The 14,973-nt window shown below is 37.8% G+C and overlaps 1 protein-coding gene across 2 annotated transcripts in view; it reads left to right on the top strand.

Moving 5' to 3' along the window:
- The window catches only part of LOC121387144 (phospholipid-transporting ATPase ID-like), a 133,383-nt gene that overhangs the window by 55,491 nt on the left and 62,919 nt on the right, over positions 1–14,973 (top strand). For both annotated transcript variants that reach the window (XM_041518172.1, XM_041518178.1), the window contains exon 4: positions 13,764–13,822. In XM_041518172.1, the coding sequence (XP_041374106.1) occupies positions 13,764–13,822 (59 nt within the window). The remainder of the gene's footprint in view (positions 1–13,763; positions 13,823–14,973) is intronic.

The raw sequence follows: 14,973 nt of genomic DNA, 5'->3' as shown, positions 1-14,973 counted from the left end.
GCACCATCCCACAGACAGGATAGCACATACCACAGCCGTTGATATACCAGTCGTGGTGCACTGGCTGGAATCCTTTACCAGAGTTTGTTGCCGTTGTAATTTATTTATGATTAACAGATCCTTTCTGAAGACTTAAATGATATATTAAAGATATTTTATTGTTTAGAATATCAGTATCTGTATAAACAAGGTGTTTGTTGACATCCTGATGTTTGTAGTAACCCAAACCAGATTTTTTATCTTCCAATAATTTCGTATGTACGGAAAAATGAAAAATGACTACTACAAAATCAACTGTCTGTTTAATACATAATATGTTTTTATATATACCGTAGCTCGCAGAATCAATTGTCTGTTTAATACATAATATGTTTTTATATATACCGTAGGTCGCAGAATCAACTGTCCGTTTAATACATAATATGTTTTTATATATACCGTAGGTCGCAGAATCAGTTGTCCTTTGTGCACTCGGATTTATAGATGCTAGTGTCTTCTCACAATAAAATGCTTGGCAGAAAAAAATGCTGAATCAGATGTTAATCAATTTGACTTCAGCTTTTACATTGGTATTGCTGAATGCTAATACGAATTGTAAAGGTTTCTAATTAAGGGAGTATATCAGAATATATGGCCACTTAGGGAGATAGCTGTTGTGCAGTCAGTAAGAAAAGCCTTCATATACCAACCCCAAGTTCAGCCAGTTAACATTTCGCTAACATTCGCAAAATATTTGATTGTTTCCTGACATGGCTGTTTGGTTTATCTTGAAGTGTATATAAACCAGTCTAGCAGACGTTTTTCTCCTCGGTCTAGCTGAACTCAGCCCTGGTGTTGGTAGTTGCTGATTGGCCTCATTTTTCTAGATCAGGGCCCCATTTTAACTTTAGTGCTAAAATCACCTACATGTGTACATTGTCAAAGATAGAAATAAGCAGTGCTAAAATCACCGACATGTGTACATTGTCAATGATAGAAATAAGCAGTGCTAAAATCACCGACATGTGTACATTGTCAATGATAGAAATAAGCAGTGCTAAAACAGGGATTTACCGGACGCACAAAACTTGCGTATAGGACGCACTAAAACTTAACTGGACCCGCAAAAATAGAGATACTGCGTCCCGTGGGACGCATAAAATATCTGACATTTTCAGTAACCCTGTCCACTATCAAAGACCGATCATTCTGTGTAACACACTATTTCTTTTCTACCTATAAACTGCGTATTCAAATGGGGATTCCCCATATCGAAAACAAAAAGTTTTAATCTCTGGGAACACTGCGTCTTTATCCTTTGCTGCGCTTAATCGTGTAAAGTTAGTAATTTCCGGAAAGAGATCGCGGATTTGCGATCATTCGGAACTTCTCGTCAACAGGCCGAACACAATCGGAAATTCCCAGGCGAATAAAACAAATTGGTTAAATGTTCTGATTTGCATTAACAAACAAGTAGCACGATTTATAAACAACGCATGGTATTGTGAGTGTCATTTAGCTTGCAGGAAATGGTTCAAATAATTATACAGATCAAAGTGAAATGTTGATTTTGAAAGAATAAACAATGAATACCGACATTGATTTCCCGAAAGGAAAAACAACAACACAGCTTGTTAAATTTACTTTAATGAAACATATATAGTATACACGTGATTTGTTGTCTGCAGCTCTCTGTCATTTGTGTGGTTTTGGGACCCTTTGTTTTCAGGTTGGGACCCCCAGAAAAGAAAGAGGTGAGTCCAAGGGCCCCCCATTTCAGAAAAACAAGGTAAATCCCTGCTAAAATCACCTACATGTGTACATTGTCAATGATAGAAATAAGCAGAATTTGTTTACTAGTCCCAACAGACAAATACATTTGTACATCAAGAAATTTACTTGTCCGCCAATATTTTCACATGTCCAAATAAATGGTTTTTGATTGCTTAAAATGAAAGTGCATCGAACATTTTCACTTCTTCACAGGACAACCATCAAGATACATTTCACTTATCCGAATAGATTTTCACTTGTCAGAACAAACAGACAAGTGCTTATTTCAAAGACTGATTGTAAGTGCATGCCTAAGGTAGCGACTGTAAGATTTTTCTATGATAGATGGCATGTTTTACCAAATAATCTTAGCTTACATTCTGTGTAAGTTAAACCAGAAACTGTACTCTGGCTGGACATTGGTTGAAATAGCAGCCTGTGTAAAACAAAAAGAAGTCAATTTTTCAGGCCTAATTACCAGATGAAATAGATTCACCTGCTAAAACCACTGAAATAGATTCACCTGCTAAAACCACTGAAATAGATTCACCTGCTAAAACCACGGAAATAGATTCACCTGCTAAAACCACTGGAATAGATTCACCTGCTAAAACCACTGGAATAGATTCACCTGCTAAAACCACTGAAATAGTTGCAGGTCATTCTTCAAGAGACAACATCACATGTATCTTATTTGCTATTTAGCTTGTGATTACATCACATGTATTTTATTTACTATTTAGCTTGTGATTACATCACATGTATCTTATTTACTATTTAGCTTGTGATTACATCACATGTATCTTATTTGCTATTTAGCTTGTGATTACATCACATGTATCTTATTTGCTATTTAACTTGTGATTACATCACATGCATCTTATTTGCTATTTAGCTTGTGATTACATCACATGTATCTTATTTACTATTTAGCTTGTGATTACATCACATGTATTTTATTTATTTACTATTTAGCTTGTGATTACATCACATGTATTTTATTTATTTACTATTTAGCTTGTGATTACATCACATGTATCTTATTTGCTATTTAGCTTGTGATTACATCACATGTATCTTATTTGCTATTTAGCTTGTGATTACATCACATGTATCTTATTTACTATTTAGCTTGTGATTACATCACATGTATCTTATTTGCTATTTAGCTTGTGATTACATTATATTTAATTCCACAATGCTTTAGAATACATCTTAGAGGTCCTGATTTAACCCTCCCCATACCCGTGGGGTTTTATTTCCAGCAGGCCATATTTTTTTTTCTTTTGCAGGACATATTATTATTATTATTTTTTATTTTTTGGGGGGGGGGGGGGGGGGGGGTGGCCTGCTATTTAAAAAAAAATATCAGCAGGTAGGTCATATTTTACTTCCTATTTCGAGTCCTGTAAAATGGCTTGAAAGTTGTGATTACATGTACATGTACATACATGTATATCAAAAATAATATTTCATTTCACAACAGATTTTAACCGTAACCAAGTTCTTTATTGTACAATGTAACATAGTGAGGTGGGGTTTACAATTGCATTAAAATTGCTTCGTGCATGGAATTTGTTTAAATTTTAAGCTCAGCTAGTAAGATAAAATCGATCGCACATGTAATATCAATGTAACCACATTATGTATGTTACAGGTTTACTACCTGTTGATTAAACAATGTGCTGGATGTTAGTTCAAGATTTCTCTGTTGTCAAAATTAATGGTGTTACAATGAACATTGTACTACTACACGCATATTAATTTTGGGTTTTTAAGACATAAACAGGTAGAGATATAGTTTCTGGAAAAAACATACATTCAAATAATCTTATCGATACATGTAGTTTTTAAAGGTTTATTTACAGGTACATGATTAATACATACATGTATGCATGAGAATAGGATTGTAACATCAAAAAGTCAATAATTAATTATTATGAAAAAAAAAAGCAGTGCTCTACAAAGCGAGTAAAATACTCACCATAGCGACTAAAAACATTCCCTGGCGTCTAAAAAATAAGATCACATTCGCCAGTTGGCGACTGTCCAATAATTTTACTTTAATCTGTAAACAAAACTGGACATCGGAAAACACTGTGACCAGTAGCAATTTATCTTCCATAAAACGTGTTTTCTATCGGTAATTTGTTCGAAAAATAAAAGTTTGAGACATGTTAATCGGACTATGAATAACGATTTTCCAGTATTCAAGAGTAAACACGGTGACATTAAGTGGTGGGTAATACTTCGTTATGATGTTATCTCCCTTAACTTGAATATCAAGCGTTTGGAAATAATTCCGTCCCAGTTCAGTTTTGGATCAAGTCAGTCCTGTCCCATTTAGAGCCAGGTTTTATTTATGTATTAAAATGACATTGTTGAGCCACTGTGTCTTTACTTGTCAGTTTGAAACTCAAATGTTAATTGTTTTAAATGTCGTCTTGTATATGTGTTATGCTGCGCTCCAATCGTCTCGTGCTTATCGTTATAATGGGTCCCTCCATGATAACGATGTCTCCAATCGTGAATGACATTTTAATCACGTCGGAAGCCATGTTCACCAGTGGAGGATGAAAACATATTTATATTTTCATGACTCAACTTTAAACGGCTTTTAAGACACAACTATTTACAAAACAGTATTCATGGATTTACAAGGCAGTATGTGACGAAAATAAATATTATTTAAACCAAAAGTAAGGTAGCTGATTGATAACTACTAGTAACACATTGACACCTGGTAGATACTATTACAATGCTTTTATTTAACTTTTAATGAGTACTGCAATTTAAATGCACATTTTAGCAGTGCCATTAAAATAGTAATTCGCTTAAATTCGTTTAATACAATTATTTGATACGGAATTTGATAATGATAGTTAATAGTCGTTCACTGTTTTAGTGGAACCAGGCACAAACAGTAACTTGTAATTTCTATTTAACAACTAGGAATCACTTCTTCACAAGTTCATTCGATTGCAGTCCTAATAACAATTACGGCATTAGTAATGTGATGTAAAATGGCAGATGAATCGATTTAATTACAAGTATATATTAGCTGGCTACTAAATATAAGTGGCTGGCGACTGAAATATTATACTTTACTGGCCAGGGAAGAGTAAATTTAAACTTGCTTTGTAGAGCACTTAAAAGATAAAAAAGTTGGAAGTGGACAATTTTAAAATCTGATTTTAACAGAGCAGGTTACTTTCACATTATAATTATGCATTTCAGGTGTGAGTGAAGAAAACATTTTAAAGTGTTATGATGCTCAAAATTAAATTAATTAATTTCAATATATCTCTGTGCTTATATCCAGTTAAGGGCACACACCTCAGCTATCTTGACTTCTGTCCATGACAGTGGGTTAGTGGTTAGCGAGAGAGAAGAGTGGTCTTACACCTACCCATTGAGTTGTTAAAACTCACTCTGGGTGGGAGCCGGTACCAGGCTGTGAACTTTGTACCTACCAGCCTTATGTCCGATGGCTTAACCACGACACCAGCGAGGCCGGTACCAGGCTGTGAACTTTGTACCTACCAGCCTTATGTCCGATGGCTTAACGACGACACCAGCGAGGCCAGTACCAGGCTGTGAACTTTGTACCTACCAGCCTTATGTCCGATGGCTTAACCACGACACCAGCGAGGCCGGTACCAGGCTGTGAACTTTGTACCTACCAGCCTTATGTCCGATGGCTTAACCACGACACCAGCGAGGCCGGTACCAGGCTGTGAACTTTGTACCTACCAGCCTTATGTCCGATGGCTTAACGACGACACCAGCGAGGCCAGTACCAGGCTGTGAACTTTGTACCTACCAGCCTTATGTCCGATGGCTTAACGACGACACCAGTGAGGCCGGTACCAGGCTGTGAACCCAGTACCTACCAGCCTTATGTCCGATGGCTTAACCACGACACCAGCGAGGCCAGTACCAGGCTGTGAACTTTGTACCTACCAGCCTTATGTCCGATGGCTTAACCACGACACCAGCGAGGCCGGTACCAGGCTGTGAACTTTGTACCTACCAGCCTTATGTCCGATGGCTTAACCACGACACCAGCGAGGCCAGTACCAGGCTGTGAACTTTGTACCTACCAGCCTTATGTCCGATGGCTTAACCACGACACCAGCGAGGCCGGTACCAGGCTGTGAACTTTGTACCTACCAGCCTTATGTCCGATGGCTTAACGACGACACCAGCGAGGCCGGTACCAGGCTGTGAACTTTGTACCTACCAGCCTTATGTCCGATGGCTTAACCACGACACCAGCGAGGCCGGTACCAGGCTGTGAACTTTGTACCTACCAGCCTTATGTCCGATGGCTTAACGACGACACCAGCGAGGCCGGTACCAGGCTGTGAACTTTGTACCTACCAGCCTTATGTCCGATGGCTTAACGACGACACCAGCGAGGCCGGTACCAGGCTGTGAACTTTGTACCTACCAGCCTTATGTCCGATGGCTTAACGACGACACCAGCGAGGCCGGTACCAAGCTGTGAACTTTGTACCTACCAGCCTTATGTCCGATGGCTTAACGACGACACCAGCGAGGCCGGTACCAGGCTGTGAACTTTGTACCTACCAGCCTTATGTCCGATGACTTAACCACGACACCAGCGAGGCCGGTACCAGGCTGTGAACTTTGTACCTACCAGCCTTATGTCCGATGGCTTAACGACGACACCAGCGAGGCCGGTACCAGGCTGTGAACTTTGTACCTACCAGCCTTATGTCCGATGACTTAACCACGACACCAGCGAGGCCGGTACCAGGCTGTGAACTTTGTACCTACCAGCCTTATGTCCGATGGCTTAACGACGACACCAGCGAGGCCGGTACCAGGCTGTGAACTTTGTACCTACCAGCCTTATGTCCGATGGCTTAACCACGACACCAGCGAGGCCAGTACCAGGCTGTGAACTTTGTACCTACCAGCCTTATGTCCGATGGCTTAACGACGACACCAGCGAGGCCGGTACCAGGCTGTGAACTTTGTACCTACCAGCCTTATGTCCGATGGCTTAACCACGACACCAGCGAGGCCAGTACCAGGCTGTGAACTTTGTACCTACCAGCCTTATGTCCGATGGCTTAACCACGACACCAGCGAGGCCAGTACCAGGCTGTGAACTTTGTACCTACCAGCCTTATGTCCGATGGCTTAACCACGACACCAGCGAGGCCAGTACCAGGTTGTGAACTTTGTACCTACCAGCCTTATGTCCGATGGCTTAACCACGACACCAGCGAGGCCAGTACCAGGCTGTGAACTTTGTACCTACCAGCCTTATGTCCGATGGCTTAACCACGACACCAGCGAGGCCAGTACCAGGCTGTGAACTTTGTACCTACCAGCCTTATGTCTGTGAGGCTTTACCCATTCGCTAACCATAGAGATTAGTGTTGTGTTTACCCTCGATGTTACTCTTTTGGTTTCTACATTGGTTAACAGCCAGTGCACCACAACTGGTATATCAAAGGCTGTGGTATGTGCTATCCTGTCTATGGGATAGTGCATAAAAAAAATCCCTTGATGCTAATCAAAAAGAGTAGCTCATGAAGTGGCGACAATGACTTTCCTCCCTCAATATCTGTGGTCCTTAACCATATGTGCGATGCCATATACGGTAACCATAAACAAGTTGTGTTGAGTGCGCCGTTAAATAAAACATTTCCTTCCTTCCTTCTATATTGGTTAAATCCTTTTGTTAATGTTTGTACCATTTTGGTTTTCACTGTTGTCAGTTAATGACTCTTGATTGTCCGTCATTGCTCTTTTGATTACCAGCATATTTTAATTGTTTACTCTTTTCATGTAAGCAGCATGGATCATTCATTTTACTTTGCCATCAATAACATTACTCATACTACAGTTTTACATGCATCAAGTGCTTAGTATACTTTGAAAGAAAAGAAAACAGACTGTATGTGATGGGTTTTTTCCAGAAAAACCTCTAACGAGACATTGCCATCAGAGCATGTTGGATAAATGTCAAAACCACAGTGCTAAGTGTTCCCCTCTCTATCATGGTTGATGGGGGAAAGTGACAGAGGGGATTTTCTTCTCTAATTTACGCTATTGGTTGTGTGCAGAACAGACGCCAATCTGCTTTAATACAAGTTCGATAAATGACATCATGTGATCAGGATGAAATGCAAGTCTTTCAAAACAGAGGTCACATCAGTACAATGCAACTTATGAAATTACCAGTCTTTCTCTCACTGACATTAAATACTGTAAAACCATGAAATTAATGTGAGCAAAGAATTAACAAATAATGCCAACTACATTGACACCTGTTGTACAGTTATAAATGGTCTTGGACATTTGATTAAGGACCACATGGATAATGAGACAGAAAAGTTATGGAGCACTGGCTGGCATGAGAAATTGTGTTTCTGCCAGAAAGAAATTTTTGGATATAACACCATGCATGGAATTGACTATTTACAGTGTGTGACAAAGGGTATGGGGTCCTCCCCCAGAAAAACAATGGGTTAGGTTTATGGTTAGGGTTAAGAAAATCATACAGTGTGATAAGTCATTAATTTGGTCAAAAGGTGAACTTAAAAAATCTACAAAATGTTTGGGTATGGGGCCATACCTGTTTTACCCTCTGACAGAAACCCTGCCAATGGACCAACGAACGGGGATTGATGTTAGACCAGCCATGCATTATGCAAGCGCTTTACCGCTGGGGGATTATGTCCCATGCCACATTTTAATGTTACCTATAAGCACTAGCTACATGTAGTTTTAAAACTGCAAGAAGAAACAAGACCCCCCCCCCCCCCCCAAAAAAAATAAATAATAATAATAAAAATAAAATAAATAAAAATCCCAACACATTTTACTGTAAATGTTAAACAGGGCTCACACTGGAATAAATTTTGATTGAGCCAGTTTTCAGATTTATAAAGTATTTCCTTGAAAATTGTTAAAATGTGGTTAATTTAAGGAATATTTAATTAGCAAAAGACCAACTGTTGTATAGCCACTGTGTACACAAAATTAGCACTTTGGCAATGGACAGGGCGATCGAGCCCTAAACTTAAGATGTATTCAGTTTGTGATGTGCTAATTTCATTATGTATGGTCCATGTACACAAAACACCCAGTCTTGACAGTTACACAAATTGGGAATTATATTCCCAACTACACAGACATTTTATCTTGCTGTCACTCATGATCACAAGTGGGAGATCAGGTTTCCTGTGTGTTTCTAATGTGTCTGTGCTGCACTAACCTCATGTGACAAGTTGGCTCATAATTGGCAGTTTATGAGATCTTACCATACAAAATACATGCATCATTGTACAGAGCCCAAGGTTGGCAGTATCACAAGTAATTTTAGTTGTAATTGTGTGTGTTAGATCTGTCATTAGGTATAAAGTTCCATCTATTTGATGTACATATAGCATGCATGTAGCTATGTTAATTTCTACTGGTCAGTGTTCAAGCACCAGGTGTCTGATAATTGAAAGTTGCTGTAAACCGTTTATGGGTCGATCATGCATGGCTTTAGATTACACCAAAGTCAAGGCAATAAGTGATATGTGCCCAAATCAGTATACATGGACAAAATAATCATGTTCAAATTAAGTACAACTCATTGTGTCCGAATTGGTGACAACTAAAGCCTTGTGGGTCACCACCAAAAATATAACAGGCTGATAACCCATTTCATTTGTACATACATGTAACTAAATTGGGTATGCAAAACTAGACTTGCACAGGTGCTAGGTGAAACTATTGTTCACACAGTTGCCAAAGCTCGATCTGCATGCATATTGTTCAATTCATGCATTTTTGTCCCGAGTCAAGTCACTGGTATCCATAGACAGGACTCGGGATGGACATGCTCGAAACCTTCGTGGTATAGGAGCATGTTAAAAACTTCCAAGTCAAGTCAATTCATGCATGTGACAGCAGCATAAAGTTCTGCAGTCAGATGTGTGATGTCAAAATATTTCCAGATATTCTAATTTGACCTGAAAACAACCATTTTAATGAAATAGCCATGTTAATTATTTGCAGATTAATTATTAAACTTGATTAAAAATGAGCAGATCGGCCAATGTGACCATTATTGGCCATGGGCAAACAGAAATTTTAGAAAGGCAGTCTGTGGTCAACCAGTCAATGATAAATTTTAGGGAAAATGTCTATCTTCCAACAAAAAAATTCATACTAAAAATGAAAACTTAATGCTGTTTGTACTACTAAATATCTTCGTTTTTAGGTTACTGTCAGATTTTATTAGCCAAATTATTTCGATGAAGAGGTCCAGTTAGATAATCTTACTAAAAGTTTGTGTTTAGTAATGTGAATCAAATGAATCTCTAAAATTTATGTTACTTCATAAAAAAATTAACAGGCAGTAAAACAAGGCAGGGGAAAGAATAAAATGGGGATGTATTGGGAACCTAGCTGTTATTAATAATCTATTCATTTCTGATACTTGTTTTACTAAGGCTTGAATTTAATTTTGTGGCAAGCATGCATTGGAAGCAATATTTGGTTTTGAAATTTTAATCTGGAAGCATATTGATTAAGACCTGACAGGAGAGAGAATTCTGTCAAATATTTAGCTTTGTCTACCTTCCGCTCCCCATTCTCACATTTTGTCAATTTTGTCGGCTGACAGAAATAATAATTGCAAGACAGAGGTGTTATGATGCACGGAAACATAATTTCCAAATTTTTTAAATGCCATTCATTTTGCTCCTGTAAACAATTATATTTCTATACAGTCTAATTCTAAAAAAATATCAAAACTTAAAAAAAAATCCTTCCAAGTTCTTTGACAAATCAAACTAATTTGTAAACCATTTTTTAAATTTTAACATTTTTCATCGTGATTGTGTCGTTTGAAATTTTGAAAGTACTAAGCATCAAAGAAAGAGAATTAGCCTAGATTCCAATAGAAAGAAATAAATGTTTTATTTATAACGACAGATTCCAATAGAGACCAGAGATAGAAGGAGTTGTTATTGATAAGGACATTCTTTGTTTCAGAGATGAAACTATTTATTGATTTTTTTTCCTTGAACTTTAATGACTTCATACAAATTGTTCAATCTACATTAAAAGAGGGAACATTTTGTGGATACAAATTTTCATTGTAATGTAGGTTTATACTACACACACAGTTGAATCCTGTTGGCTCGAAACCCATCAGTGCTAAAAAAAAGTGTTAGAAAAATCAAAAAGCAGTCCATTTTTAGAAATATTAGCAGGTGAAATAAAAATACACCTGCTAAAATTACCAAAACATTGCAGGTCACTCCTCAAGAGACAAGAAGTTTGTTTTGTTTAACGACACCACTAGAGCACATTGATTTAATAATCATCGGCTATTAGAAGTCTCTCTATACCTCCAATTACATTGTATTTTAGGCTATTAATGTTTAATTAGCTTTTAAATGTTCAAAGTATAATTTTATTGACTGGAAAAATCAAAGGAATAGTATTGAACATTGTCATTAATAATATAATAACCATCTCAGGAATATGTTTCTGGAAAAGACTTCATACTACTATGTCTCCCAACCCCCAGTTGTTTTAAGCTGAGCTAGGTACAGTCCTGGATGTTACATTTTCTCTTAAGTGTATAATTTTGTTGACAGAAATAAAAATCAAAGAAATGGAGTTTAATACACAACAGGGCAAGATGTAGCCCAGTGGTAAAGCGCTCGCTTGATGCACGGTCGGTTTGGGATCAATCCCTGTCAGTAGACCCATTGGGCTATTTCTCGCTCCAGCCAGTGCACCACGACTGGTACATCAAAGGCAGTGGTATGTGCTATCATGTCTATGGGATGGTGCATATAAAAGATCTTTTGCTGCTAATCGAAAAGAATAGCCCATGAAGTGGCGACAGCGGGTTTCCTCCCTCAGTTTCTGTGTGGTCCGTAACCATATGTCCAACGCCATATAACCGTAAAAAAAAATGTGTTGAGTACGTCGTTAAATAAACCATTTCCTTTCTTCTTCCTTAATACATGACATTACTAATAATGCTTTCTCTTTTCTTCACCCCCCCCCCCCCCCCCCCCCCCCCACCCCCCTCCCCCCAATTATTTTATGCTATGGTACAACCCTGAAAGTTAAATTTCACTTCTGGATATGTTTTTTGACAGTAGCGGAAAATCAAAAGTATGGTGCTGAACACTTAACATTGATAATAATAACTCTGATACTTGACATGTATATTATCTCAGGAAACAGATTTATGACTATTTCATCGTGATATGGGGAAGCCGGCTTTGGCTAGAGTGAGGAAATGTGACACTTCATTTCAGGGTTATTGAGCCCCATTAATTTAGAAAGGCCACATAACTTGCATTGCACAAACTGTGATGAATTGTTTGTACGCACCAACAGAGTCTGGGCCGAGAAATTTGTATTCAGCACATCCCAATTGAAAAGGCACAATCTATTATTGTGATTATTTTTATATGGGCAGTTCATCGAGTCCGACACCTCTCAGCCGGACTCATCATTATATCTTGGCATTTCTAACAGGCTGCCATAATTATCTAGATTGGACTGTCACTCACAGGCAATTTCTGTTAGTTTTATGGTCACTGTGTGGTATGGTACATGTATATGTAGTCAGTGATAGAAATAAGCCAAATGTTTCACTAACCCACCAGAAAAGTACTTGTATGTCTTGATATCTAATTGTCCACCTGTATTTTTAGTTGTCCAAATAAATAGTTCATTTTATTAAAGTACAATGGCAATGTTTTTAACTGCTCGAAATGAGACTGCATTAAGCAGTTTTACATGTCCACATGACAGTCATTGAGGTACAGTTTTACATGTCCACTTGACAGTCATTGAGGTACAGTTTTACATGTCCACATGACAGTCATTGAGGTACAGTTTTACATGTCCACGTGACAGTCATTGAGGTACAGTTTTACATGTCCACGTGACAGTCATTGAGGTACAGTTTTACATGTCCACGTGACAGTCATTGAGGTACAGTTTTACATGTCCACGTGACAGTCATTGAGGTACAGTTTTACATGTCCACGTGACAGTCATTGAGGTACAGTTTTACATGTCCACTTGACAGTCATTGAGGTACAGTTTTACATGTCCACGTGACAGTCATTGAGGTACAGTTTTACATGTCCACGTGACAGTCATTGAGGTACAGTTTTACATGTCCACTTGACAGTCATTGAGGTACAGTTTTACATGTCCACATGACAGTCATTGAGGTACAGTTTTACATGTCCACGTGACAGTCATTGAGGTACAGTTTTACATGTCCACATGACAGTCATTGAGGTACAGTTTTACATGTCCACGTGACAGTCATTGAGGTACAGTTTGGTTGTCCAAGCACATTTTCATTTGTCAGGACAAACTAACAAAGTTAAAGTTTGTTCTGCTTAACGACACCTCTAGAGCACATTTATTTATTAATCATCAGCTATTGCATGTCAAACATTTGGTAATTTTGACATATAGTCTTAGCGAGAAAGCTCGATTAATTTTTCCATTAGTAGCAAGGGATCTTTTATATACACCATCCCACAGACAGGATAGCACATACCACAGCCTTTAATATACCAGTCGTGTTACAATGGCTGGAATAAAAAAATAGCCCAATGGATCCACTGACAGGGATCAATCGCAGACCGACCGTGCATCAAGCAAGTGCTTTACCACTGGGCTACGTCCCGCTTTTTACATGAGGGTATGGTATGTGGCATTAAACCTCTCCATTGCGCTCACTGCGGGTGGGTTCCAGCGCCAGGAAGTGAACTCACTACCTATACCAGCTTCAAAGCTGATGGCAAAGCCACTTTGCCATTAATACCAGTGAGGTTTCATCCTAATGGACATTGTTATTTTTACATTCTTTTATGACTCAACAATAACTTGTTTCTTTGGCTTGACAAGTTAAGTTATATAATGTACATGTAGTGACATAGAAAATGTAACCATAATTTTATATATTTTTTTCTTTGTTCTTTTAGAATTGGAAAGAAACATACATGCTGGTGACCATGAATATAATGCACAGTTTGAGTATGCGGTAAGTCTGATAGATTTGATGTTTACACTGATTCAGATTTTAGTACAGATGCTCAAAGTTTAGTATTAAATGCAATAAGCCAGGAATTAAGCGGAACCAAAACTGACTTTTTAATAAAAAAGAAAAGCCAGCATCTGGCGGGTTTCAATGACTAAAGTAGTGTCGGAAATAGAATAAAACTGATTTTCGTCAATTATTTCTTTCATATTAAACTGACAAGTAAATATTTTGTAAATACCTATTTAATGATACTCTACCTAATTTAGTATTTATTTGTTTGGGTTCTGTAGTTGATGTTCAAGGTGTGTTTACTCTTGAAATTAAAAGAAATATGTCAGTAAACAGGTGATTTGTGCACTTTATTGAAATAGACTAACAAATTTTGATCGATTTTTGTGTCAATTTCATTTACCCTTAAACAAACTTTTAATTTAAAACTGCAAGTTAACTGAGTATTTTGAATTGCAGCATAAATGATTAATTATGATCAGCATATTTAGTGAATATAAATTCAATGTAAATACATTAGAAATTTACCCAGTCTTGCAACCACTTAAAGGTGCAATATCATAGTTATATGTGAGCATCTATTTGTGATAAAGATTCTCCAATAAAAATATATTTTCTACTAGTAGATAAAATTATATTGTTAGAATCATTTATGGGCATATAGTTGGAAGGTGAAGTATTTAAATTTTAAAGCAAAATTTAATAAAAAATAAATATATTTGCAATAGCCGTGATTATGCAACCTGGAGATAGCACCTTTAATACATGTACATAGCACCTTTAATACATGTACATAGCACCTTTAATACATGTACATAGCACCTTTAATACATGTACATAGCACCTTTAATACCGGTATAATAGTTAAACACTCAGAATGGTTCTTGACAGTTTTGCTCAAAAGTTACTATTCCCAGTCTGGAGCTCCACGCGGTAAGACGTGTTTGTTCCGCCTTGTGCACACTGCACCTGCTTTCATGTGCTTAGACTTGGGGGTCCTTCATTTCGTTTTTTTTGTCAGCGTAATGAAGTTTTCTACTGGGATGTATGTGGCCATTGGAACTGATTGAACGCTGGAACGCTTCTCGTTTTGACAGCCTGCACCACCAAATTGGATTATTTTTTAGCGAGATTCCTTGTCT

Source organism: Gigantopelta aegis, chromosome 2, assembly GCF_016097555.1.
Source record: "Gigantopelta aegis isolate Gae_Host chromosome 2, Gae_host_genome, whole genome shotgun sequence".
In the NCBI taxonomy this organism is placed as follows: domain Eukaryota; kingdom Metazoa; phylum Mollusca; class Gastropoda; order Neomphalida; family Peltospiridae; genus Gigantopelta; species Gigantopelta aegis.
The sequence above is the reverse complement of the archived record's forward strand: the minus strand, read 5'-3'. Positions and strand labels throughout refer to the sequence as shown.